General features: G+C 45.7%; 1 protein-coding gene across 1 annotated transcript; it reads left to right on the forward strand.

Moving 5' to 3' along the window:
• Window positions 1-7,572: 7,572 nt before the first annotated feature.
• Ldlrad1 (low density lipoprotein receptor class A domain containing 1) lies at window positions 7,573-13,696 on the forward strand. Its single transcript, XM_090334784.1, has 6 exons — window positions 7,573-7,650; window positions 8,013-8,086; window positions 9,652-9,785; window positions 10,829-10,966; window positions 12,787-12,915; window positions 13,545-13,696. The coding sequence occupies exons 1-6, from the start codon at window positions 7,615-7,617 to the stop codon at window positions 13,694-13,696; spliced, it is 663 nt and encodes a 220-aa protein (XP_090190910.1). The 5' UTR covers window positions 7,573-7,614.
• Window positions 13,697-24,526: the final 10,830 nt, after the last annotated feature.

The following is a 24,526-nucleotide window of genomic DNA, read 5'->3' on the forward strand; positions in this document are numbered from 1 at the left end:
CCCAGAAGATGACTGGCAATTGCAGTAGTGCTGTTCTACTAGTGAGTCACACTCACCCAATGGCCTGCTCATCATTTTTCCCTGAGTCCAAAGAAAATAAAGTTAACAGCTAAGCAAGTAAGACTCTTCACAAAAATATAGGTTTTTAGTTTTTAAAATAGTTTGTCTGAATTTGGAAAATGGAGGGTGAGGAAGTTGTGAACACATCCAGATGGGGAAACAGGAGTAATTGCTAAGTAATCATTGCCAAGCAGGCAAAAAAACGACTTTGGGTTACCTTAAAAGCCCCATTGTTTCACATCCCAGCCCTAGTGTGTGCTGACACTTTCTTAATCGAACACATTTAACTGAAACATTCAGTGAAGCTAATCTGAGAAAAGTACACAGAATTCTATGAGCTTAGGAGTCAGCTCACTGAGAAGAAATGCTTCCCTTATAAAAGCAATACAAAAGCCGGGAAGGTGGCTCATGCGTGTGATCCTAGCTGCTAAGGAGGCTGTGATCTGAGGATAGCTGTTAAAAGCCAGCTGGGATCCTTATCTCCAGTTAATCATTAGAAAACTGGAAGTGGGGCTCCAGGGGTAGAGGGGGTGGCCTTGAATGGAAGAGCTCGGGGACAGCACCCAGGCCCAGAGATCAAGCCCCATGACCAACAGTAAAAAGCAAATGGGCTGGAGGCCTGGCTCAAATGGTAGAGCACCTGCCAAGTAGCCACAAGCCCCTGAGAAATCTAACAAGGAAAATGTTTGTATTAAGTACTAGGGACAGGTGTGTAATTACTTTTTGGTGCTGTCACAAAATATTCTAGAAAATCAACTTGAAGGACAAAAGATCATTATGATTTGGTGTTCCACCCATATGCGGCTGTCTCCATTGATTTGGGCCTGAAGTGAGGCAAAACATGGCAGCTGCTTCTCTCAAGCCACAAGTAATACTTCTCAGAGCATAGCTAGAGTCCTACTTTTTCCAATTGGGGCCACCTAATAAAAAGCTCATTCAGCTTATGATCCAACCACCTTTCAGTGCCACAAGCTCAGGACTAAGCCTTTACTACATAAGTCTTGGTGGGGGCAGCACTTCATATTCTAGCAATATCACCAGCATGGAATACAGGGGAGGACCCCTAATTTCTGTAGAGAACTGACAGCCAGGTTTCCACCTGGAAGAAAGAGAAAGCCAAGTAAAATACAAGGAGTGACCTAGGCAGTGCAGGCAGGGAACTGCAAGTTGTTCAGTATGCCCAGATCCAACTTAATGAACTAGAGGCCAAATAATAGGGAACATGGATAAACCTGGACTTGACCCTGAGCATGAGGGGAGCCACAAGGTGTTAAGCAACAGAGTTACAGTGTTTTGGAGCAATTGAGCTTACCACGTGGAAAGTAAATTGAGACAAAGTAGTCCTGAAGCCAACATTTTAGCCCTGTTCTTTTAATACCAACTGCCCTACTTTTTTTCACTCTGTTGTTCTTATCTAAAGGCTCTCTTCCTCACTGTTTGGAGGATAGGCCCAAGATGTCTCAGCTGCGTCCTAGACAGAGTGCTGCCAAACCAAAAGCTGACCCACCATTACCAGCACTTCCTAGATAGATGCTTCCTGATGTGCTAAGCCTTAAACTGTAATGCTAAGTCCACTTGCCCTCTGATGGCTAGCCAGTCTGTACATGCTCAGCATGCTCTTCAGCCGCTCCCCTTCTCTTCTGGGTTTCCAGTTGCTAAGCATGCCATGTTGTGTTTGTATGGTCAGCTGAAGTTACTATCATAATCTGTCCTTGACAACTTGTTCTCAACGAGATTCCCAGATGGGTACATGGACAACAATAAAGACTGAGAGGGGAATGTAGTCTGTGGGAAACTAGATTAGACAGTATGGATTTACTGGTTAATTGTAGTAATGAAATTCTGAAGCACCTTTTCTAAAGTTTGTTTAAAGTCAAATATTTCACCCTTTTTTTTGTCAGTCATGGGACTTGAACTTTAGGCCTGGCACTGTCCCTGAGCTCTTCAGCTCGAGGCTACTGGCCCACACCTTGAGCCACAGCCCCACTTCTGGTTTTCTAGTAGTTAATTGAAGGTAAGAGTTTTGTGGTCTTTAGTGCCTGGGCTGGCTTTGAACCAAGATCCTCAGACCTCAGCCTACTGAGTAGCTAGGATTACAGGTATGAGCCACCACACCTGGCAAAATATTTCACTTTTAAGCACTGTCTTCCTGGGATATTCATGACTTACTTATTTAGAGCAGAGATTCTAAACCTTTTCTTTTGATGCAGACCTTTCTGGCAATCAGGTGGTCTGTGGATTCCTTCTCAAAATAATGCTTTCTAATGCATGAAAACTAAATGTGACTGGCTGTAATGTTTCCCAAAATTAATACCATAATGTATGCACCTTATTAACACAAAATAAGATTTAGTGGTAGTTCTAAAAATTCTGTGATTTCAGGGCCAGGAGTTTGGCTTAGTGGTAGAGTGCTTGCCTACCATGCACAAAGACCCAGGTTCAATTCTTTGGTACCACATACATAGAAAAAAGCCGGAAGTGGTACTGACGCTCAAGAGGTAGAGCTCTAGCCTTGAGAAAGTTCAAGGACAGTGCTCGGGCCCTGAGCTCAAGCCCCGAGCTCAAGCCCCAGGACTGACCAAAAAAAAAAAAATCTGTGATTTCAAAGTACTATTTTGAAATACATACAATGAAATACCTCTGCAGTTTCTATTGGTAATTTTGTCACAGGCACTGCTAATGACACTGGATTGTTAAAGGGTATATTTCAGCTAAAAGCTGCTAAGAATTAAGATTTTTTTTCCCCATTCAAATTCACCAAAACCCTGTTCTGTTTTACTTCATCATCTAAAGAGCAAATTATTTTCATTTGCTGGCTCAGTTATTTGTTGCTTATTCCATTGCTTCTTGTGTGGTTTTTTATAATTGAATTATTTTGAAGGTATTAGAACAGCAATAATTGATAGCTTAGGTAGGTAGAGAAACCAACAGTGAGTTGGAAAAGAAAGTCTTCAACATAAGCTCCGGGTAATGCGCCTTAGGTGTATATCTTGCCATTGTTACAGTACTCCAAAATCTGCTAATTTCATAATGCTTAAGTATTGAACTTTAATAAAATGTAGTATAATGCACTCTTGTAAAAGATAATTCACAATAGGTTGTTTATGGATTTATCCATGGTGTCTTCAAAGTCCTTTATAACAGTCTCACATGTCACAGGATGGGGCTGTCATCTCTACTTCACAATTGAGGAAGTAGCCTTAGAGAGGGGAGACTGCTGAAATTCTCAGTTGTGAAAGGCTACAGGGAAGAGTGATACTGGCTGAGACACAGGCTGGGCCTCCCCTGTAGACAATCTGGATGGCCTTTCGGCCCCCTTAACAGTTCAGCTAACTGTAGTGCCTACCTAGCATTGCTGGGCTCCAAACTGAGAATCTCAGGAACTAGAAAGAAAGCAAAGCATCCAGAGAAAACATCCTATCTTCAAAGGATATACTCACTCCATCCCCATTATAGATCTGAGATAAGTAAACTGAGGCTTAGAAAGACTGACCAGCCACCTTGGATAGATATTAACTTGGCGATCAGGATGAAAATCTGGGTCTTTGGGACTTAAGATGAGGAGCCTGTCTGGTTGACATATTCAGTGAATATCTCCTGGCTACAGCTTGGTTGAGCCTAAGAAACATAGGGAAAGATAAAAACCTAGGGAGAGAAGGGAGAATCAGAATATTTTGTAGAATGAAATTTTTATCTGACCTGTACAAGAAAGATAGGTTTTAGAAAAGTAGAGGGAGTTGGGGCTGGGAATTTGGCCTAGTGGTAGGGTGCCTTCTTAGCATGCACAAAGACCTGGGTTTGATTCCTTGGTACCACATAGAAAAATGTCAGAAATGGTGCTGTGGCTCAAGTGGTAGAACACTAGCCTTGAGAAAGCCCAAGGACAGTGCTCAGGCCCAGAGCTTAAATTCCAGACTGGCAAAAAAGAAAAGTAGAGGGAGCCAGCACAGATGACAAGTCATACACAGAGATTTATAACCACAATGAATTATTCAAATCCAGCCTAAAGAAATTCATAGCTAGATACAGAATGACATAGTTACTATGGGCAGTGAGTATAGAGGTCCTGACTGGGGTTGTTTTCAGCTTCAAGGTCATCTGATGCTGTGCTGGCCTCTAATATATCAGCAAGGGCAATCAACAATGGCATCCTTGTTGACACAGGAATAAATAGGTCGGCATCTGTGGGCCTATCTTGAGGCCAAGGACAACTGTGAAGAGCTTGAGAAAGTATTTCCCAGTCCATGACTGAGCCTGTGTTCAACAAGGGTTACACAGCCATGAATGAGCTATTCTGTGAGACCACGCCAAGGAAGATGTTGGGACAGCTGCAACCCCTGAGGTAAGGCAAGGCATATCCCTCTCCCCTCCCCTGCTCACTCCCTCTGCAAAGAGTGGCTCACCTGCAGCTACCAGAAGGAAGACAACTATGTCTGGACCACCAGGGAGGAGACTGCACCCACCACTGCCTCTGCACCCTAGCTGTGGGCAGAGGCCACATTGTATGTCCCAAGTAGCCATGCCATTTTTATGTGAGGCCATGAACATGTATGGTAGAGCCCCAACACACCTGTGGTATATTGAACAGAACAAAAAGAAATGAATAAATCAATAAGGAAAAAATCACACTCACTAAAGAAATGGCCAATGTGGGAGCTGGCATAATGACACATGCCTGTCATCCCAGCACTTGGTGCTTGAGCACTAGATAACCTGGGCTATGTAGTGAAACCAGTGGCTCACACCTGTAATTCTAGCTACTCAGTAGAAGTGGAGCTGTGGTTCAAGTGGTAGAGTGATAGCCTTGAGCAAAAGAGCTCAGGGACAGTGCCTTGGTTCAAGCCCCAGGACAGGCATGAAAACAAACATTTGGGACATGATAAAATGCAGGTCTCTAAGCATTCATACACAGTGAGACCAGAGGAGGATACACTTAGGAGAGGAATACAAAGGCACAATGCTCTATGTGAATCTGATTGTACAAAATAGTATTTATTGAACTCTTGGAAATGAAGGGGTGGGGGTTTTCTTGTTTTTATCTTTTTCTTTTATCTTGTTTATGTCTTTGGGAGGCACAGAAATGGAGAGACAAAGGATAAATAAATGTAGCAGTAGTCCTCACTAGACGCTATGTTGAAAATGAACAACTTGTGGGTGGGAAAAACAGCTGAGGAAAGGGTGGCATTGTCTGAAAAGAAACATACTCTTGGGCTGAGAGTTTGGCCTAGTGGTAGAATGCTTGCCTAACATGCACAAAAACCAGGTTCAATTCCTTTGTAATCACATACTCAGAAAAAGCCGGAAATGGTGCTGTGAATCTAGTGGTAGAGCACTAGGCTTGAGAAAGCCCAAGGAAAGTGCTCAGGCCCTGAGTTCAAGCCAGGACTGGCAAAAAAAAAAAAATTATGCCCCCCTTTTTTTTTCTAGTGGTTTATGGGGCTTGAACTCTGTCTGGGTGCTACCACCCTACCCTTGCGCCAAGCCCCACTTCCTATTTTCTAGAGGTTAATTAAAAATGAATCTCAGGTCCTTTTGTGCCTGGGCTGGCTTTGAACCTTGATCCTTAGATCTCAGCTTCCTGAGTAGCTAGAATTACAGGTCTGAGCCACCGCACCCAGCAAGAAATATACTCTACCTCTTACATAGCTGTAGCACTTCAGTATATCACCTTTATAACAATTTTAAAAATACATTGGTTGTGTGGATTTGTTCCCTGCTGAATTGCTTTTCATACATGTATCTTCCCCTTTTAGCTTTGTTTTTGAATCCATATTTCATACAACCTCTACCAGTTGATTCCAGCTGGCATAAAAGAAAATGAGTATCTTTTGAATATGTTCAACTCCTCAGCCTTTTTCATTCTAGGTTCCAGCAGCCCAACTTGGCACCTGTCATCCTGGGCCTCTGTGCCTACAAAAGGACAGTGGGTGGTGCTAGGGAAGAATGCCCAACAGCAGTTCTCAGCCAGAGCTTTCACCTCAGTTTTCAGTGCATACCTGCGTAGGAGATATTAGGGTTGAATTTAGGTACCTGTCCTTGCTAGACAGGCATTCTACCACTTGAACCATGTTCCACACCCCCTGCCTTTTTTTCGCTGATGTTCATTTTTCGTATCAGTTCTCCATTTATGCTCTGGCTAACCTTGGACTATGATTCTTTTAACAGGAGTAGCTGGGTTTACAAGTGTATACCACCACATCCAGATTTACTTGCCTTCCATTCTTTTCTTAAGGTCTGATTCTGAGGAACTCTAGAGGAAAACAATTCTTTTGCTAGTCTACCCCCTTATTTTATGGATGTAAATGGGAGTGACTTCTTCAAGCCAGAGCCAAGCAGGGCTCTAATGAGGACTCTGTTCTCCAAGCCTAGACTAGGTCTTAGCTCTTCTCATCATCACTTGCTGCCCCCTGCAGGCTGCTCTTGGTTTTGCATTTCCCAACGCAAAAGAAGCAGTTGATCACAGGATAAAAAGGCTGTGAACATCAGAACAGTTTTTAGGGGATTGCCTTCCTGGAGCCTCTGAACTCACTTCTAGAGGTGTTCACCTGTTCTTTGGGTGCAGGCTCTTGAATTCAGCCCTTCCACTTCTAGTTCCATGGTCTCTTCTGCAGTACAGTAGGCTGCCAGGGGAAAAAATGGCACCCTCTGAGTGGGTACAAGAGTTGGGATAAGGGGCCAGGAGTTTGGCCTAGTGGTTAAAGTGCTTGCCTAGCATGCATGAAGACCCGGGTTCGATTCCTCGGTACCACATACATAGAAAAAAGCCTCAGGCATCATCTTAAGGAAAAAACAAAATGTGCTTTGCCATGTTCCTTTTTTTTTTTTTTTCTTTTTTGTTGGTTGGTCATGGGGTTTGAACTTAGCCTGGATGTTGTCCCTGAGCCCTTCAATTCAAGGCTATTGCTCTACAGTGCCATTTCCAGTTTTCTGGTGGTTAATTAGAGATAAGAGTCTCATGGACTTTCATGCCCGGGCTGACTTTGAACCACATTCCTCAGATCTCAGCCTCCTGAGTGGCTTGAATTACAGGTGTGAGCCACCAGCGCCTGGCTTTGCCATATTCTTAAAGACAAATTCAAGATTGTATTTGCTTTAGCTTTACTGAAATAGCGTCTTTCAATCTAGATTATGTAATTAAACAGAAGGATATGGATACGAAAATGAGCCTGATTTCTGGCCATGGAAACGTGACTGGGTACTTGTATCTGCAGCCCTGCTGGTGGAGCTTTTAGGTCCTGTGGCTTCAGCATTGATGTGAAGGAGGAAACATATGTAGGTCCTCACCCATCCAATGTTTGACTCTTCCTCTGTGCGGTGGGGGTGAGGACTCCCAGGGTATGCCAGGGTGCTACTTTTCTCATTGGAGAAGGCCTGGCCCTGAGCAGTGTGCTCCTGCCCTCTTCATTCCAAGAAGGTAGCTCAGAAGGAGACTGCTGGAGGGAGAAGGTGTGGCCTGGAGTGAAGCCTCCTTTTGTCCCTCCCTCCCTCCCCCAGGTTGTCCCTGGTGACAGGTAGGAAGCCTGCCTTAAGTTCTGTGCACATTAGATCTTGGAGATGGGGGCAGGAGCCATGAACAAGATCTTCCCTCAGGTAGGAGCTGTCCTGGAGAGACAAACTTGCATTCAGTCCCACCTGCACCCTGGGATGTGGGAGGATAGAGGCAACCAGGAGAATGAGGAGGAACTGCCTAGGCTGGCCTGACAGACCATGTTACGCCAAGTAGAAAGGGCACAATGCAGAGGCCACTCACTGCCCAGGCAAAGTGTAGAAATGTGAAGCAGGAAAAATGAATTTGGAGTGCTTAAAAGCACACAGGGACATGAGGCACAAGTAGACTCAATGTTCTTTGACTCATTGTGAAGACCCTAGAGTCCATAGCCTGAACCCTATCTCCATCCCCTGGCTTGGCCTGACCTCTCTTAAGCCCACTCTGGCTCTGCTGTCTTGGGCAGGGAGACGTTGAGGACAGTGCTGCTGCCAGAAGGAAAGCCAGCCCTGGAGGAGAAGGTAAGAATGGAGGGCTGAACTAGATGCTGTGTGTCCAATGGGTGCTTCCTTGAAGCCTAGAGTTAGCTGCAAATGCACTGAGAGGGTTCAGGGCTCCTTCCCTGTCCCTCTTGCTTCCCTCTTCTCTGTTAATGGTTAATGGTTTTAGCTTCCTGCTAGGCTGATGTCACTTGCTTAATAGGATTGCTTATTCTCTCCATGCATCAACATTTATTGAGTTCCTACTGCAGGCTGTTGTACCGAACCAGGTACTGCACTGTATACAGTTCACACCTATAACCTGGAAAACAGGAACCTTGGTACTAAATTCCTGACTCAGAGAATGACCTGGGCAATTCTCTTTACCTTCAGAGGGATAAAGTAGATCACACACTTAGTATGTACGAGTGTTACTGGCTCCCAGTGCAACTCTGATTAGTTTCTTCACCTTCATGGAATGAAGAAAGTGGGATGAGAGGGAGGGAGGAGGGAAAGAACATCTATTCACCCTATGTTGGCCCACATTTGGTGGTTGAGAAAGCAGACCTGATAGGGACTGGACAATGACAGCTATAAGAAGAACCCCATCCAATGATGTGCCTGGCACAACAGATCTGTCAATCCTTGGGCCAGCACTGAGGGAATGGGCAGACATGATCAAGACTGAGAAGTGGGAAAGGCTGCATGGACATTCCAGCTGAGGCCCTTCTGGCAAAGGCCCAGTGCCTTCTTAGCTCCACAGTGGTGGGAATTGATTTCCAAGTCCTGGCCAATGGAAGGTGGGGTGGTAGAACCAAGAACTCCCTCTTTTCTCCTTCTGCCGGGGAGGGAACTACACCTAAGGCATGTCACCTGGGTGACAACCTTCGCTCTGCACCTGCTCCCTCAAGTGACCCCATTTGGTGCCTGGCCTGTGCTGCACAAATATTTGAAGAGCAGCCACTTGGCTGACCAGCACGCCTGTCCCAGCCTGGTTACCTGTGTTTGCTGACAACGAGGACTAGAAGGATTCCTGGTTTCAGGTTTACACTGAGCCTCCTGTTGCCTATCATGCCACAGTGTCTCCTCTCCCCACACAACACCCTCTTCACAGTGGAGGAGGGGGAATGCCTGCCCATTCTCCTCTCATTCCCTCCTCTGCCTGTGGAAATACATCAGAGCTCCAGAGCTGTGCTGTGGCCTTTCTAGTCTCTCTGTCTCTGTCTCTTCGTCTCTGTCTGTCTGTCTGCTGTCTGTCTCTCTTTCTCTCTCTCTCTCATGTGCCAGTCCTGGCCTGGGCCTTGAACTCAGGGCACTTAGCTTTTCACTCAATGATGATGCTCTACCACTTGAGCCACGGCCCCACTTCTAGATCTTGAGTGATTAATTGGAGACTTGAGCCTCTCAGATTTTCTTGTCAGGGCCAGCTTTGAAGTAGGGATCTCATATCTCAGCTTCCTGAGTAGCTTCAATTACTGATGTGAGCCCCCAGTGCCTAGCATATGCAAAAGACCTTGCAGCCCTTTCCAAGGCGGTCCCTGATGACAGATAGGCTGTACACAGATAGCAGGACAGGAAATCCTGGACCAGTCTAGCCATTCCTTTACCCCATTTGTGTTTCCTCCTGTCTTCAGGCAGCAGCTTCCTCTGCTACTCTCGCCGTGGGACCTGCCTCTCCACCTTTCTGCTGCTTCTGCTAGCAACACTTGCAGCCCTTCTCACCTTGGTCGCCATCCTTGGACTCCCATCTCGCACACCAGGTCAGAGTGGGCAAGAGAGGATCAGTCAGACCTGCTGAGGAGAATGGAGGCCCAAAAAGACAGGGAGCCCACATTCTGCCTGGCTCCATAAAGAGACTTGGGTGATTCCTTATGTTGAGTGTAGACAGACACACAGATTTCTGCCTACACCCTAGACAAATGCCTTAAAGGCCTTTGTGCATCTGTGACATGAACTATTGAGAGAAACCTGCTCTGATGTCACCTCTGTGGCCTCCCAGAGTAACTGTCCTGAGCCCCAGACTGGTTCATCTGCCAATTTCCCTCTCATTCTTTGAGGCAGCCCTAGGGGCGGTGTTTCCCCACTCCCAGTGGCGAACTGATAATGACTCCCCCCCATCCCTAGCAGAGGAGTTTGGAGGGAATGGTAGGATGAGAATGTAGATGTGCCCAGCTGGGTGCTGGTGGCCCACTCCTGTAATCCTAGCTGTGCAGGAGGTTGAGATCTGAGGATCTTGGTTCAAAGCCACCCCAAACAGGAAAGTACATGAGATTCTTATCTCCAATGACCCCTCTCCCCCGGGAAACCAGAAGTGGTGCTGTGACTCAGGAGCAAAAGATCTCAGGAACAGAGCCCAGGCTCTGAGTTCAAGCCCCAGGAATGACAAAAAAAAAAGTGCCCAGATGTACAGGATTATGACACCCCCTCTCTGAGATGACCCAGACTCGTTGCTCCAACAACTTGCCTGTGTCCAAAGGTCCACTTCAAGCCACATCATGGCCTAGAGTATTGCCTTCAGCTTCTTGCTTTGCTTCACCACCTGTCCATGGGAAGCTCCCACTGAACCCCTCTTTCTCAGCAGTCCCCATCCCTGTAGGGTATACTACAATCTCTGTGTTGCAGACAAAGAACCTAAGGCCCAGAGTGGTTATATCACCTCTCCAGGATCCTATAGCTGCAAATGAGAAGGTCTGCCATTGAGCCCACAGCCTTCCCTTCTGCCCCAGTTCAAGGCAGGCTTCAGGTGGGGGAACCTGTCCAGGTGTTGTCCTTTGATCTTCAGGTGCTTCCTCTACCCATGTAGCAGCCCAAGCCTGTGTGATGCCAACCAACAGGACAGGCTTCTTGTGCCATGACAGGAAGAGCTGCATCCCTGCCCATGGGGTGTGTGATGGCATCCGCACCTGCCCGAATGGCGAGGATGAAGATGAGACCTTGTGCCGTAAGTATCTGCTCACTTGCAATTGTGCTCTGTGTGGACCTCCCAGGGGCGACTCCACTTCTGTTCTCACTGAAGCGCTTCTGATGCCCTGCCATCCAGAGCATGCCAGGCCTGCCACATCCCCACACTTCTGATGCCCATCCCCCCATCCCCACACAGGCATGTTAAGGGGTGCTTCACTGTGCATCTCCACCCCTAAGCATCAGTGTTCATCCTTAAGCCCTCTCCAACTCCTATAAGAACATAAGACTCTCCTTTGGGCTCCCACACCCCTTGTGTCTCCCTGTGTCCCAGTCCTGATCACACTGTCATCACATCTGCCACTCCCAACAGTCTGTAAACTCCTCTGGGATATAGCTCTGATCTGCTTGATCATGATGCCTTAGTATATAAGGGTTATTCTGAATGACTTGCTGGCTGGCCGGCTGGATGGATGGATGGATGGATGGATGGATGGATGGAAAGATCTAGCCCTACACCCAAATAGACAAGATGGTTCTTAGGAGAAGGTACTGTGACAATGTGAAATAAGTACTAAGTGAATCAGTGCCTGACACACAGTTGGGAGAGAGGTAGGTGAGTTGGAAAGAACTACTGAGCTAGGAGGGTTGGTTCATACCTGTAATCCCAGTGCTTGAGTGGAAGAGAGTGGAGGATTGTTAGTTGGAGGCCATCCTAGACTACACATTAAGTTTGAGACCAGCTTGAGCTACATAGTGAAGCACTGTCTCCAGAAACCAAGGGCTGTAGAGTATTGGCCTAGCACCCTCAGGCACTGGGTTTAATCCCCCACATGGAGGTGGTGAGGGAAGAAGACTCTGAGAAGTCATTTAGTTTACACCCCAATTCCTACTCAGTCTCCTCTGTAGCAAGATCCTGAGGTCACGGAGCCACTGCTTGCAGGCGTTTGGAATGAGGAGCTTACTCCCTGCGGTAGCTGCTTCTAGCTCTGGGGTAGACTTTCCTCAGGAAGGTTTCCTTATTCTAAACTTAGAGATGACTACAGAGCCATCTCAGATTGGCTACAGCTCAATTGAGATGACGACAGAACCATCTTAGATTGGCTGCATCTCACATTGGCTGGAGCTCTACCCCTGATCCCACAGATCCTGTTAGCCTCTCTCCCAGATGGTAGAGCATGCTGTCTTGTCCCAAGTCTGTCCCCTTCTCCAGGCCATGTCTTGAATTCCCATAATATCCAATGTATCCCATAGTATCCACCTCCCATGATCCAATTCTTGGCCCCTCAGTATTCTACAGAACATATGCCATCTGTTTTCATCCCTTTCCCTGCACACACCCCTGCAGTAACCATAATGTCTCTAGTGGAACCTGGTCAGACCAGAGAATGAAGGCTGGTTCCTTTCTCAGTCCGAGTTTTGTATCTGTGGCAATGTGGCTGTGTTTTCATGAATCTGGGCAGCCCTGGCTCATGGCTGCCTGACATAAAATCTGCATCGTGATCCAAAGCCCAACTCTACAATGTCTCATCTCTCCTTGCTACACACACCCCAACGGCGGGGGGCATTTTTAGAGGTGACATAGTTCAAGGAGATCTCTAGAGGGAAGTACAAACACTGATGTGGGGTAGGAACACACAGAACTGGGTAGGGACTGAGAATGAGGACGAGACAGTGGCTTCTGGGTGGCCACTTGCTGGTATAGGACAGCAGGCTCCTCTCCCTTGGGCTGACCTCCTCCACAGGAAAGGTCCTGGTGCCCTTTCTGGAGTGGATGGAGAGCAATCAGGTACCAGGACCCATCCAGAGGTAGCTGTGGCCAGATGTGGCCTTCATCCTGACTCATCTGTCCCCTTGCAGGACATGTGCCCCAGAGCCTCCCCAGCTTCCTCGTGGCTCACTGCGGAGACCCGGCCTACTGGATCTACTCAGACCAAAAGTGTGACGGAGTCAACAACTGTGGGGACTGTTCGGATGAGCTGAGCCCAGGTGGAGGTCTAGGCACAGGCTGGGCCACGGAAGTGGCCAGATAGTGGCCAGGGGGAAGAGGCTGTCCAGAGATCCTCTGAGGTTCCTCCATGCCCTCTTTGACTCCTGGGTGTACGTGTGTGTGTGTGTGTGTGTGTGTGTGTGTGTGTGTGTGTGTGTGTGTGTGTATTTCCTTGAACACCTCTCAGTGGGGTACCCAGCAGCCCTCTGATGGCACCTCCTAGAGGTTCATTCTTGAAGAGGGGAGTGAGTGTTGGAATACTGGGAACCAGGACCAGGGTAAGGGACAGAGCTGAAGCACCCCTAAGGAGTCTTAGAGGTGGGCATGGCTGGAATCAGGGTGAGGCAGGTGGAAGAGCTGGGTGATGCGGAAAACAATATGCACTCATTAGTATCTAAGCATTGCCTATCTGTCTTCCCTTAACAACCTTGAACCATGAGAAACCAGAGCTTAGAAAGGGTGATGGAGGCAGAGCCTTAGTTGTGTCCGCTGCCATTTGAACTCAGTCAAATCACACCTAATTGGGTAGGTGGAGAGCTGAGGTAGGTTTCACAGTTCAAGGAGTACCCTGGTGTATGGAACCATCCAGGACAAGCAACTGCTCCCATGCTGCCTCTTTTCTCCCTAGTGACTTCGTGCCCACTCTGTGGCCCTGGGTGGTGGCGTTGCTCTTCGACCGTCTTCAAGTACTGCAGCTGCATCCCAAAGACCTTGTGCCGGGACCATGTGCAACACTGCTCAGACTGGTCCGATGAATTCTCCTGTCCTGGGCTTAAGTAGGGCAGGTGTGCCAGGCTGGTTGGAATGGCACTGATAACCCTTCTCACAAGCATCAAGTTCTAGACCATGAAGGCAGGAAGGAACCTTTAAACACATACACACACACACACACACACACACACACACACACACACACATCAAGACCTTCAGGTTAGGAATTTCTTCTCTTATTTCCAAGTTGCTCAGTCTCTGATTGGATGCCTCTGACACCAGGGTGCTCACTGCCATGTTGGGCAGCTCCTAACGAAAAATAGGGAGAAGTACTCTGTGATTACAGATCTATCTCTGGGTCCTTACAGAGGAAACAAATTCTTCCAAGACAGACTCCTGGACCATATCTTGTCAACCCTTGACAAAAGATAGGTGTGGCCTTAAGTGCCAAAATGAGGAGTTCAGTTCCACAGATGTCACTTAAGGTGTCATACATATTTCCTGTCCCTGTGGTAGCTAAGGTAGATGCTTTGGGGCTTGGAGCAGCCTTTGAATGTTTCTCTATCAAGTTACCCAGTAGGCCAGGTGGACTGATCAAATGCATTTGCACAGGAGACAGGGTGAGCACTATCCTGGTTTGAGGGAACTCTTTCCCCCTCTGTCCATCCCTACCCACAACACCCCCTTTTCCCTATGTCTAGCCATCAGCTGGACAGGCCACAGTTTTTTTTAAAGATTTTATTTTGACGATGGACCCAAGATAGATATTCCCATTAGACAGAGAAGGAAACTGACTTGCCCAGGAGCTCTGGCAAAATCAGGTGCTGGTACTGGGTCTCAAACACAGCCTATGGCAACACCCCAACCCCAAGGTCCTCCTAGCTACTACCAGTGTGACCCCATGGTGATTGGAAAGAGGTTCTGTGGGATATTAAAGAGGAAGCTTGAGAAGTCCCACCTTTGTTCTGAGAAACATGGAATCTACCCAATAGAAAACTCCTGTTGAAAAATACAGCTATATCAGCTATGCAGCCAATAAATTTGGTTTTATATATCAATTTTTTGTGACTTGGAGGGACTAATGAGTGCTGGTTCATTTAGTGCTTCACTCATTCATTCATTCCTCAGTCTCTGTACCAAGCCATAAGCTGGGTACCAGGGTTCTAAAGATGAAGCCTGGGTCCTGACACATAAGGAATGAGGGGTCTTATGAAGGTCACACCTCACATCATTGAGGGATGGATGGGACAGCATGAAATGCTGGGCCCCAAATAGCCTGAACATTGAAGGACCAGCTCTGAACAGGTATCTGCAATCTGGCCTGAGGATGGTCAGCCTTGGATCTAGCCCCTTCTCAACAAATACAGCCCAAGCAGGAAAGGTAGGGCTATGGCTCAGTGGGTGTGGAGCCTCCACGGGTACAAAGCCTCCACATGGCAGCCTTAGCCAGGGAATGGCCAAGAGGCTAGAGTGGCCCAAACATACAGCAAGGAAAGGAAACAGGAAGAGAAGGGAGAGAGGAGATAGGGGCTGGATCCTAATGGATACAGCATGTGACACTTCACCCCAAGGAAGAAGGGTGTCGTGGGGGGATTTAGCAGGAAAACAGGTCTGTTTTTAGACTGCCTGAGAAGACAGACATTTTGGAAACAGGGAAAGGTGGGGCACCAAGTGGGAGCGGGAAGGGCAGGAGAGACAAGTCTGATTTCTCCTTGTGTGGAGGGTTGCAAAGAAGGCTCAGGAATAGGGAGCCAGCACGAGGCGATCTTGCAGGCTGAGTACGATAAGTGCGATCCAGAATGTGAAAGCCAGCTTTATACAGAGGAACGGTGCCCAGTGGGACAAGTGGCTCTTGTGTGTTTAGTGAAGTAAGGGAAAGACTAGGTCTAGGTAAGTCACATGTTTTCACAGCCATTCTGGCACCTAACCAAGATACTGGTGGCTGTTCACTCAGCTTTCAAGGCCATGATTGGGGGCGGGTTAGGCCATGCCATCCAAGTGTCTGGCCATAGTAGGAGTCTATCTAGCCTTCTAATAAACACTCCTAATTTGATCTTTCAAAATGTGGCTTCTCTGGTTTCTTGCAACTGGATTTGTATCTGATTTATCTTACAACATTCATAGCCAAGTGTTCAGGAAGCATTTAGTTCATGCCAGGCACTGCTGCAAACTTTTGTCTGACCTCTACAGCAGGATCTCTCTTTCTGACCATCACAAGTGCTCTGGGAACCTCGTTTAGTAATCTGTGCATTCCAGAGAGAGAGAGAATGAGAGGAAGGGAGGGAGGAGGGAGGGGAAAGAGCTCTGGAACATACAGCTGCATTTCTGGCTTTTTTTCTTTTTCTTTTTTTGCTAGTCCTAGGGCTTGAACTCAGGGCCTGAATACTGTCCTTGGGCTTTCTGAAGGCTAGAGCTCTGCCACTTGAGCCACAGCACCACTTCTGGCTTTTTTTCTATGTATGTGGTACCAAGGAGTTGAACCTGGGTCTTCGTGCATGCTAGGCAAATACTCTTAACACTAGGTGCTCTCCCAGACTTTTTTTTTTTGTCAGTCAGATTTGAACTCTGGGCCTGGGCATTGTCCCTGAGCTTTTCAGCTCAAGGCTACCACCCTATCCCTTGAGCCACAGCCCCACTTCCTGTTTTCTAGTGATTAATTGGAGATGAGTCTCCTGGACTTTAGTGCCCAGGCTAGCTTTGAGCCTCGATCCTCAGATCTCAGCCTCCTGAGTAGCTAAGATTATAGGTGTGAACCACCATACCCAGCTTCTTCTGGCTTTTTTTTTCTTTTTTCCAGTCTTGGGGCTTGAATTCAGGGATTGGCCAGTCCCTGTGCTAGCATTCATTTGGCTTTTTGGGTGGTTAACTGGATATGAGTCTCATGGATTTTCTTGCTTAGGCTGGCTTTGAACAATGATCCTCAGATGTCAGCCTCTTGAGTAGCTTAGGTGTGAACCATTGGCAATAGTCAAATACCTTTAGGATGAAGAGCCAGGAGCTAAACTTTGATAAGCCCAAGTCTGGGCCAGCACAGCCCTCCTGCTGTCTCCCTCTTTCTCAGTTATGTGTCCCTTAGAGGGAAAAGCTGGAGCTCAGGAAGGTGCCATAGGCTAGATGCTAGAGTGGTCTAGTATTGGCAGAAGTGGCACTTCTTTCTTTTTTTCTTTCTTTTTTCTTTTTGCCAGCCTTGGGGCTTGAAGTTAGGGCCTATGCACTGTCCCTATGTTTCTTTTGTTCAAGGCTAACATTCTATCACGGAGCCACAGTGCCACCTCTGGCATTTTCTATTTATGAGGTACTGAGGAATCAAACCCAGGGCTTCATGCATGCTAGGCAAGCACTCTATCACTAATCCACATTCCCAGCCCTATTTATTCATTTATTTATTTTATTTTTGTTGGTTGTAAGGCTTGACTTCAGGGCCTGTATGCTATCATTGAGGTTTTTCACTCAAGGCTACTTACTCTACCAACTTTGAGCCACAGTATCACTTCTGGTTTCTCTGGTAGTTAACTAGAGATAGGAGTCTCACAGACTTTTTTGCCTGGGCTGGCTTTGAACCATGGTCCTCATATCTCAGCCTCCTAAGTAGCTAGGCGTGAGCCACCAGCACCCCAGCACATTTATTCTTTTTGTTGTTGTCAGATGTGAAGCTTGAATTTAGGGTCCTGGTACTGTCTCTGAACTCTTTTTTCTCAAGGCTAGGGCTCTACCATTTTGAGCCACAATACCATATCTGAGTTTCTAGTGGTCAGGTTAATTGGAGAGAAGAGTCTCAGGGGCTTTCCTGACTGGGCTTGCTTTGAATCATGATCCTCAAAGCTCAGCCACTTGAGTAGCTAGGATCACAGACAGGAGCCACCAGCATCTGGCTGCATTTATTCTTTCCTTGTTTATTGGCTCTTACTTTCAGAAATGAACAGGTGCCATAACTTCTTCCCAAACCGCTTTCCCTAAAACACTCAGGAAGTTGCAGGGCCCAGGAGGCCTTCTAGGCCCTCCCCTTGTGCCCAGCAGCAGAGCAGCAGCCTGGAGACAGAACCCAGAAGCTTGTGTCAATATTTGTTCTCTCCCAGCCTCTCTGGCCCTAGCTCCAAGATCAGGGCTGTAAGTACAACAGGTTCTTTGCTGTGCAAACATGCAGGGATAGATTAATGGAATTTAAAGTGGCTCAGGCTTGGCCCCAGGGTTTGGATGGGAAAGCTGGTCTGGTTTAACTGTCTGCCATCACTGTTTGCCAGAGGCTCTCCTTTCATCCTTAGACTCACAGAACCACAGACATTAGCTGAGACCCCAAAGCCCAGCCAAGTTTATGACTGAAGAGGAGAGGAAAGAGAGGAAAGAGACCAGTCCAACACTGCACAGAAACCTCATTCTCAGGGCCACCCAACAACTCCTGACCCAGGTAGAAATAATGTCTGTGAGTATACACACACACACACACACACACACACACACACACACACACGTATTTACACAGTAGTTCTCATCCTTCTAGGGAGCTATATCTAAGATTTCTACAATTCCTAGTAGATGGGAAATGCTATCAAGCTGTATAATACTAAGCCCCCCTCCTACTCTACATAACTACACATACCTGCGATAGAGTTGAACATTTAACTTCAGCGTAGAGATGAATAACAATTACAACAATGTGCTGTAATGAAAGTACCAACATCAACCACCACATCTCTACTTTAAGGCTGTGTATTTTCTTTGTTCTCTTGTATCACTACTGGAGATTGAAGGGATCCATATGCCTACTTAGCTTTACCATTCAAGGTTCATGTTCTACCATGTGAGACATCTCTACTGCTGGCTTTTTTCCCTGATGAATTAGAGATATGATTCTGTTGGATTTGTCTGCTTTGTTCATCTTCAAATCTCAATCCTTGGATTGAGTAGCTAGTATTGCAAGTGCCTGGCTGTTTTTGGACTTGTTTTTGTTTTCCCAGTCCTGTGGCTTGAACTCAGGGCCTGGACACTGCCTCTGAGCTGCTTCTGCTCAAGGTTAGCACTCTACCATTTGAGCCACAGCGTCACTTTTGGCCTTTTATTCTTTTTTTTTCTGTGGGTCATGGGGCTTAAGCTCAGCCTAGGCACTGTCCCTGAGCTCTTCAGCTCAAGGCTACCTACCACCCTACCTCTGGGCCTGGGTATTGTCCCTGAGCTCTTCAGCTCAAGGCTACTGCCCTACCCTTGGGCCAAGCCCCACTTCCCGTTTTTTAGAGGTTAATTGGAGATAAGGTCCTTTTGTGAGATTTGATCCTCAAATCTCAGCCTCCTGAGTAGCTAGGATTACAGGCATGAGCCACTGTGCCTGGTTGGCCTTTTTTGAGTAGTTTATTGAAGATGAGAGTCTCACGGACTTTCCTGCCTGAGCTGGCTTCAAGCCACAATCCTCAGATCTCAGCCTCCTGAGTAGCTAGGATTACAGACGTGAGCCAACTGCACGCTTGGCTGTTTTTTTGGAGGTTGTTGTCTGTTTTTGTTTGTTTTTTGAACTTCGGGCTTGGGCACTATCCTTGAGCTTCTTCTGTTCAAGGCAGCTCTCTGATTTTGAGATGGGTTTTACTAGCAGCACAGGGTGACCTTGAGCCTGAAATCCTTCTTGCCAGCCTTTGATGCTAGGATTACAGATCAAGTTAGTTGTGAAGTCAACTGTTTCCTCGGTGATTTTCTGTTTACTTGTTCAATGAGTTTTGACAAAGGAGTATTGAACTCTTTCAACCAAAATTCAGTATTCATCTATTTTTCCTTGTAAGTTTATCAATTACTTTTTGCTTCATCTACTTTAAAGCTGTGTATTTTGTGCATGAGCTTTTAGGATTATTAATCCTCTTGATTTATTGACCTCCCTGTTTATCATTGCTAATTGGTCATTATCCCTCTGGATTTTTCTTGTTCTAAAATCCACTCGTCTGATACTAATTAAGCCACACTTGTCTCTGCCCCATGTACTTTTTCTATCTTTTTACTTGTAAGCTCTTTGTATCTTTACAGTGTGTCTCTTTTAGTCAGTATGTACTTAGCTCTCACTTGGATAACTATTTACTGCTCCTAGTTTTAACTGGGGTGACAGGAACATTTACCACATCTAGTTTCTTCTGCTGACATGAAGTTTTATGGACTTTTCTGTTTGGGTTGGCCTAGAACCTTAATCCTCCCATTCTTAAATTCCTAATAAAGCTAGGATGACAGGCATGTGCTACTACAACCAGAAGAGGTCTCTCAAATTTTCTTCTCTATCTGGCCTTCAACCACAGTCCTCACAGTCTTTGCCTCCAGGCATGTGCCACTTGAGCCACAGTACCATTTCTGGCTTTTTTCTATGTATGTGGTACCGAGGAATCGATCCTGGGTCTTTGTGCATGCTAGGCAAGCACTCTACCACTAGGTCTAACTCCCAGCCCCACTTCTAGCTTTTTCTATGTGTGTGGTACTGAGGAATTGAACCCAGGTCTTTGTGCCTACTAGGCAAGCACTCTACCACTAGGCCACGTTCCCAGCCCTGAGTCTTACCTTTTAACCTATTTTTTTTTCTTGCCAGTCCTGGGCTTGAGCTAAGGGAGCTCAGGGCCTGAGCACTGTCCTTGGACTTTCTCAAGGATAGAGCTCTACCACTTGAGCCTCAGCACCACTTCTGGCTTTTTTTCTATGTATGTAGTACCACGGAATCAAACCTGGGTCTTTGTGCATGCTAGGCAAGCGCTCTACCACTAGGCTAAACTCCTGGAACTTTTTCTGTATTTTAATTAAGTTATTTGTCTTACACTTAATGTGACTTACACTGTTATGTTTTAAATTATCTGGCTATCATTTTCTCCCCATCTGTTCTTTTACTCTGTGATTTCTTTTGGATTAAAACTTTTGTTTTGTTTTTCCCAGTCCTGGGGCTTGAACTTAGGACCTGGACATTGTCCTTGGACATTTTTTTTTTTTTGCCAGTCCTGGGCTTGAGCTCAGGGCCTGAGCACTGTCCTTGGACTTTCTCAAGGCTAGAGCTCTACCACTTGAGCCTCAGCACCACTTCTGGCTTTTTTGTATGTATGTGGTACCGAGGAATCGAACCCGGGTCTTCGTGCATGCTAGGCAAGCACTTTAACCACTAGGCCAAACTCCCGGCCCCTCCTTGGACATTTTTTGCTCAAGGTTAGCAATCTGCCACTTGAGCCACAATGCCACTTCCAGCTTTTTCTGTGTATGTGGTTCCGAGGAATTGAACCCAGGGCTTCATGTATGCTAAGCTGTACTCCAGGCCCTAAACACTTTTTTTTTTATTAACCCTAAACACTTTTTAAATTTTTATTTTTACCTCTTTGTTGGTTAATAAACTACAACGGTTAGCTGAACAAAATAGAACATCTAGAGCAGGGGGTTTAGCCTGCTCTCTCCTGGTTTCCTCTTTTTTATTTTTTATTTATTTATCTGTCAGTTCTGGAGCTTGAACTTGGGAGGGGTGAGAGGGGACGGGGCACTGTCCTTGAGCCTCTTTGTGCTCCAGGCTAGTGCTCTACCATTTCACCACAACACCACTTCCAGCTTTTTCTGAGTAGTTTTTATTGGAGATAAGAGTCTCACCAACTTTCCTGACCAGACTGGCTTTGAACTGCAATCCTCATATCTCAGCCTCCTGAGTAGCTAGGATTACAGGCATGAGCCACTGATGCCCAGTTTTGTTTCCTCTTTTTTTAAATCATTTCTTCTCAATTGCCTATTCCTGTTTCTCATTAAATATTGGAAATGCCTTAGCCACCTGCTCACCCCCATCAATCTAACTTTGGAGAAAGTTCTTTTCTTTTTGAGAATGTAGGGATGACTGTAGGGCCTCTCTTCAGGATGGAGGAAAACACATTCCAGCATACATTTTGCATACCTATTTTTCCTGCATGATTTTATCCTCATCCCTGGCTTTTTCCAATTCTCTCTCCTGGTCTTATAGCTCTTTTGACTAATAAACCAATAGCCAACACTATCCTTTCTGTCCCAGCACTCAGCTCCTAAGCAGCAATATGTGTGTTTATTATGGCTCTCCATCACGAGTGGAGACTGCCTGGTAACAGATGTACCACAGTATGTGCTGATTACATCTCACTTCCATCTCCCGCTCTGCATCTATATGCCTTACCTCAGGTCTCACCTGGACCTCAATTGCGTTACTCACCAATCTTGCTCCAGAAGCACCTTTGTACAACACAGGTCCCTGGGCCCCTGGATTCCTGGCATCGATCCCTGTTGTTCCCAGGATAAAAGCCTTTGCTTGAGAGTAGTCCTTGCTGACAGCTCTAATTCCATCACTCAAGTCTCTCCTACATCTACTGGCTCCAGCTACCCCCAAATCCTTCGAGATTCACATGTGAATCTCTCGATTTGGAAGGTCTGAGCCCTCTCTTCTGGATTTGCTAGCTCATAATCATCCTTCCAACCATCCTCAGCGCCATTCATTATCTCTTAGGAAATAATTCCCACCTTACAGCTCCTCCTTATCCATTTTAATATGCTCATCAAGAATTCTACACCTCCTGGCTGGGAGTTTGGCCTAGTGGTAGAGTGCTTGCCTAGCATGCACGAAGACCCGGGTTCAATTCCTCGGTACCCCACATACATAGCAAAAAGCCAGAAGTGGTGCTGAGGCTCAAGTGGTAGAGTGCTAAGCCTTGAGAAAGTCCAAGGACAGTGCTCAGGCCCTGAGCCCAAGCCAAGGACTGGCAAAAAATAAATAAATAAATAAATAAATGAGAATTAATCCTTAAAAAAAAAAAAAAGAATTCTACATCTCCAGTCTCAATAGTTAATTTTCAAATAAATGGCTCTAGTTTCTCTTTTAAATCCATGCATAAAAAGAAAAAGGCCAAATACAAGCTTATGTAATTTTAACAATCTAAAAGACTCTGGTAAATATAGGTAGGCTCTAAGTTTTTTTCATTTGAATATTTAAGATGACACTGGGTCAGAGTTCTATCTGTGGACCATTCATATGAGAAACAGTCATCTATCCATTCGTGCAAATATTTTATTATTTAGATAAGCAGCAACGTTTTCAAGGTTATGAGAAGCCAGGCTTAGTAGAATAGCCCTGTGGGAATAGCGTGGGGAAGGCTGAGGAAGAAGGATTTTGAGTTTGAGGTCTGGGCTATGAAAGATCTCATTAAAAAAAAAAAGCATGAGGAAGAATTGAGTCATAATGAATCAACTAATTTCTTCTATGAAAATAAGAGAAATTCTAATAAAAAAATGCTTATCCCAAGGGCTGTGTATATAACTCAGTAGCAGAGTGCTTGACTACCATGTAAAAGAAGGGAAAAAAATCCTTAAACTAATGTAAAAATTATCCATAATCTCAATTACTCATGATCTTAATTGCTAAACAAAGCTTAGTAAGACCCTAAACATTGTTTTAATCAAAACAAGAAATATTTGTAAGATTCTTGAAGAAATTAAAGAAAATGAATCTTAGCCTTCAAATGTCATTGTTTATGTAAAGCAAGGTGTTCTGAGGGGGTAAGCATGGAAGATCACGCAGGAGGGATGTTTCACATATCACTTTGGGATAAAGTATTGACAAGAAGCAGCGATGGTGTATGTGTCTCTGTGTAGGGTGGAGGCAGATGGGATCATGTTCAAGTTTGACTAGAAATGAATGCCAGATTTGACAACTGAATGTGATTGTTTAGTTTTACTAGGAATTTGGCAAGGTGTGCTAAATGATATTTTGAAATTCTGCTTCGACCAAGGAAAAAACATCCAAACTGTGTTAGTGAGCTTCCTGTTGCTTTGACACAGTAAGATATAGCAAAACCAGAAAAGACCTAATGCAACTCATAGTTTTAGTTCTTGGTCACTTGGCTCTCTTGTTTCTAAGGCTGTGGTGAGGCAGAACCTCACCTTTGTATGAAGCTCATCTTATGGTGTCAAAGAAACAAAAGGAGCTATCTTGAAAAAGTATATTGAAGTCCAAGTCCACCCTACTGTTAAGTCATGTTTCTGTTGTGACAAAACATCTGAGATAAATCAACTTAAAAGAGGAAAGGTTCACTTTGGCTCACTGTTCAGGGGTTTCAGTCCATATATTGTTGTTGTTGTTGTTGTGTTTTGGCTTGGTCATGGGGCTTGAACTCTGGGCCTGGCGCTGTCCCTCAACTCTTTAGCTCAAGGCTACCACTCTACCACTTGAGCCAAAGTGCCACTCTGGTTTTCTGCTGATTAATTGGAAATAAAGAGTCTCACAGACTTTTATGCCTGAGCTGGCTTTGAAATGAGATCCTCAGATCTCAACCTCCTGATTAGCTAGGATTACAGGTGTGAGCCACCAGTGTCTGGCTTCCATGTGTACTTAATGTGGTTCCTTTTAGGCCTATCAGTGGAAAAAAGCTTTACTCAGTTCCTGATGGGCTTTTTGACAAAAGCAAGTTAACTGTGTTTTGGTCACTTGAGCCACAGTGCCACTTCTGTTTTTCTGGTGATTAACTGGGGATAAGAACCACCATCCTCAGATCTAGACTCTTCATGCCTGTAATCCTAGTTAGAGAATTGCAGTTCAAAGCCAATTCAGGCAGGTAATAAACTACTCAAAAAAAGGGATAAAAGCCTGAAGTAGTGCTGTGGCTAAAGTGGTAAAGCATTAGCCATTAGCCCAGTGCCTAGGCCTAGAGTTCAAGCTCTAGGACCAGAAAAAAGACAAAGCAAAACAAAAAAAACCATTGTTATGAATAAATAAATGGATTTATTCATCCATTTAGGATCAGTAGATTGAAACATGTGTGTGGAGATTAAACAATGAAATCTTCCTCTGTATATCTGATATAAGCTAATATTATTTTTTTAACCAGTCCTGGGGCTTGAACTCAGGGCCTGGGAACTGTCCTTGGACACTTTTTGCTCCAGGGTAGCGCTCTGCCA

The sequence above is a fragment of the Megascapheus bottae genome, chromosome 6, assembly GCF_031878675.1.
Source record: "Megascapheus bottae isolate mThoBot1 chromosome 6, mThoBot2.hap1, whole genome shotgun sequence".
Taxonomy (NCBI): Eukaryota; Metazoa; Chordata; class Mammalia; order Rodentia; family Geomyidae; genus Megascapheus; species Megascapheus bottae.

Excerpts from the sequence above, each read along its gene's own strand:
- Ldlrad1 (XM_090334784.1), top strand. The coding sequence starts at position 7,615 with ATGGGGGCAGGAGCCATGAACAAGATCTTCCCTCAG. Across the intron at positions 7,651-8,012 it reads TGAACAAGATCTTCCCTCAG|GGAGACGTTGAGGACAGTGC; the intron begins GTAGGAGCTGTC and ends TGTCTTGGGCAG. Across the intron at positions 10,967-12,786 it reads TGAAGATGAGACCTTGTGCC|GACATGTGCCCCAGAGCCTC; the intron begins GTAAGTATCTGC and ends GTCCCCTTGCAG.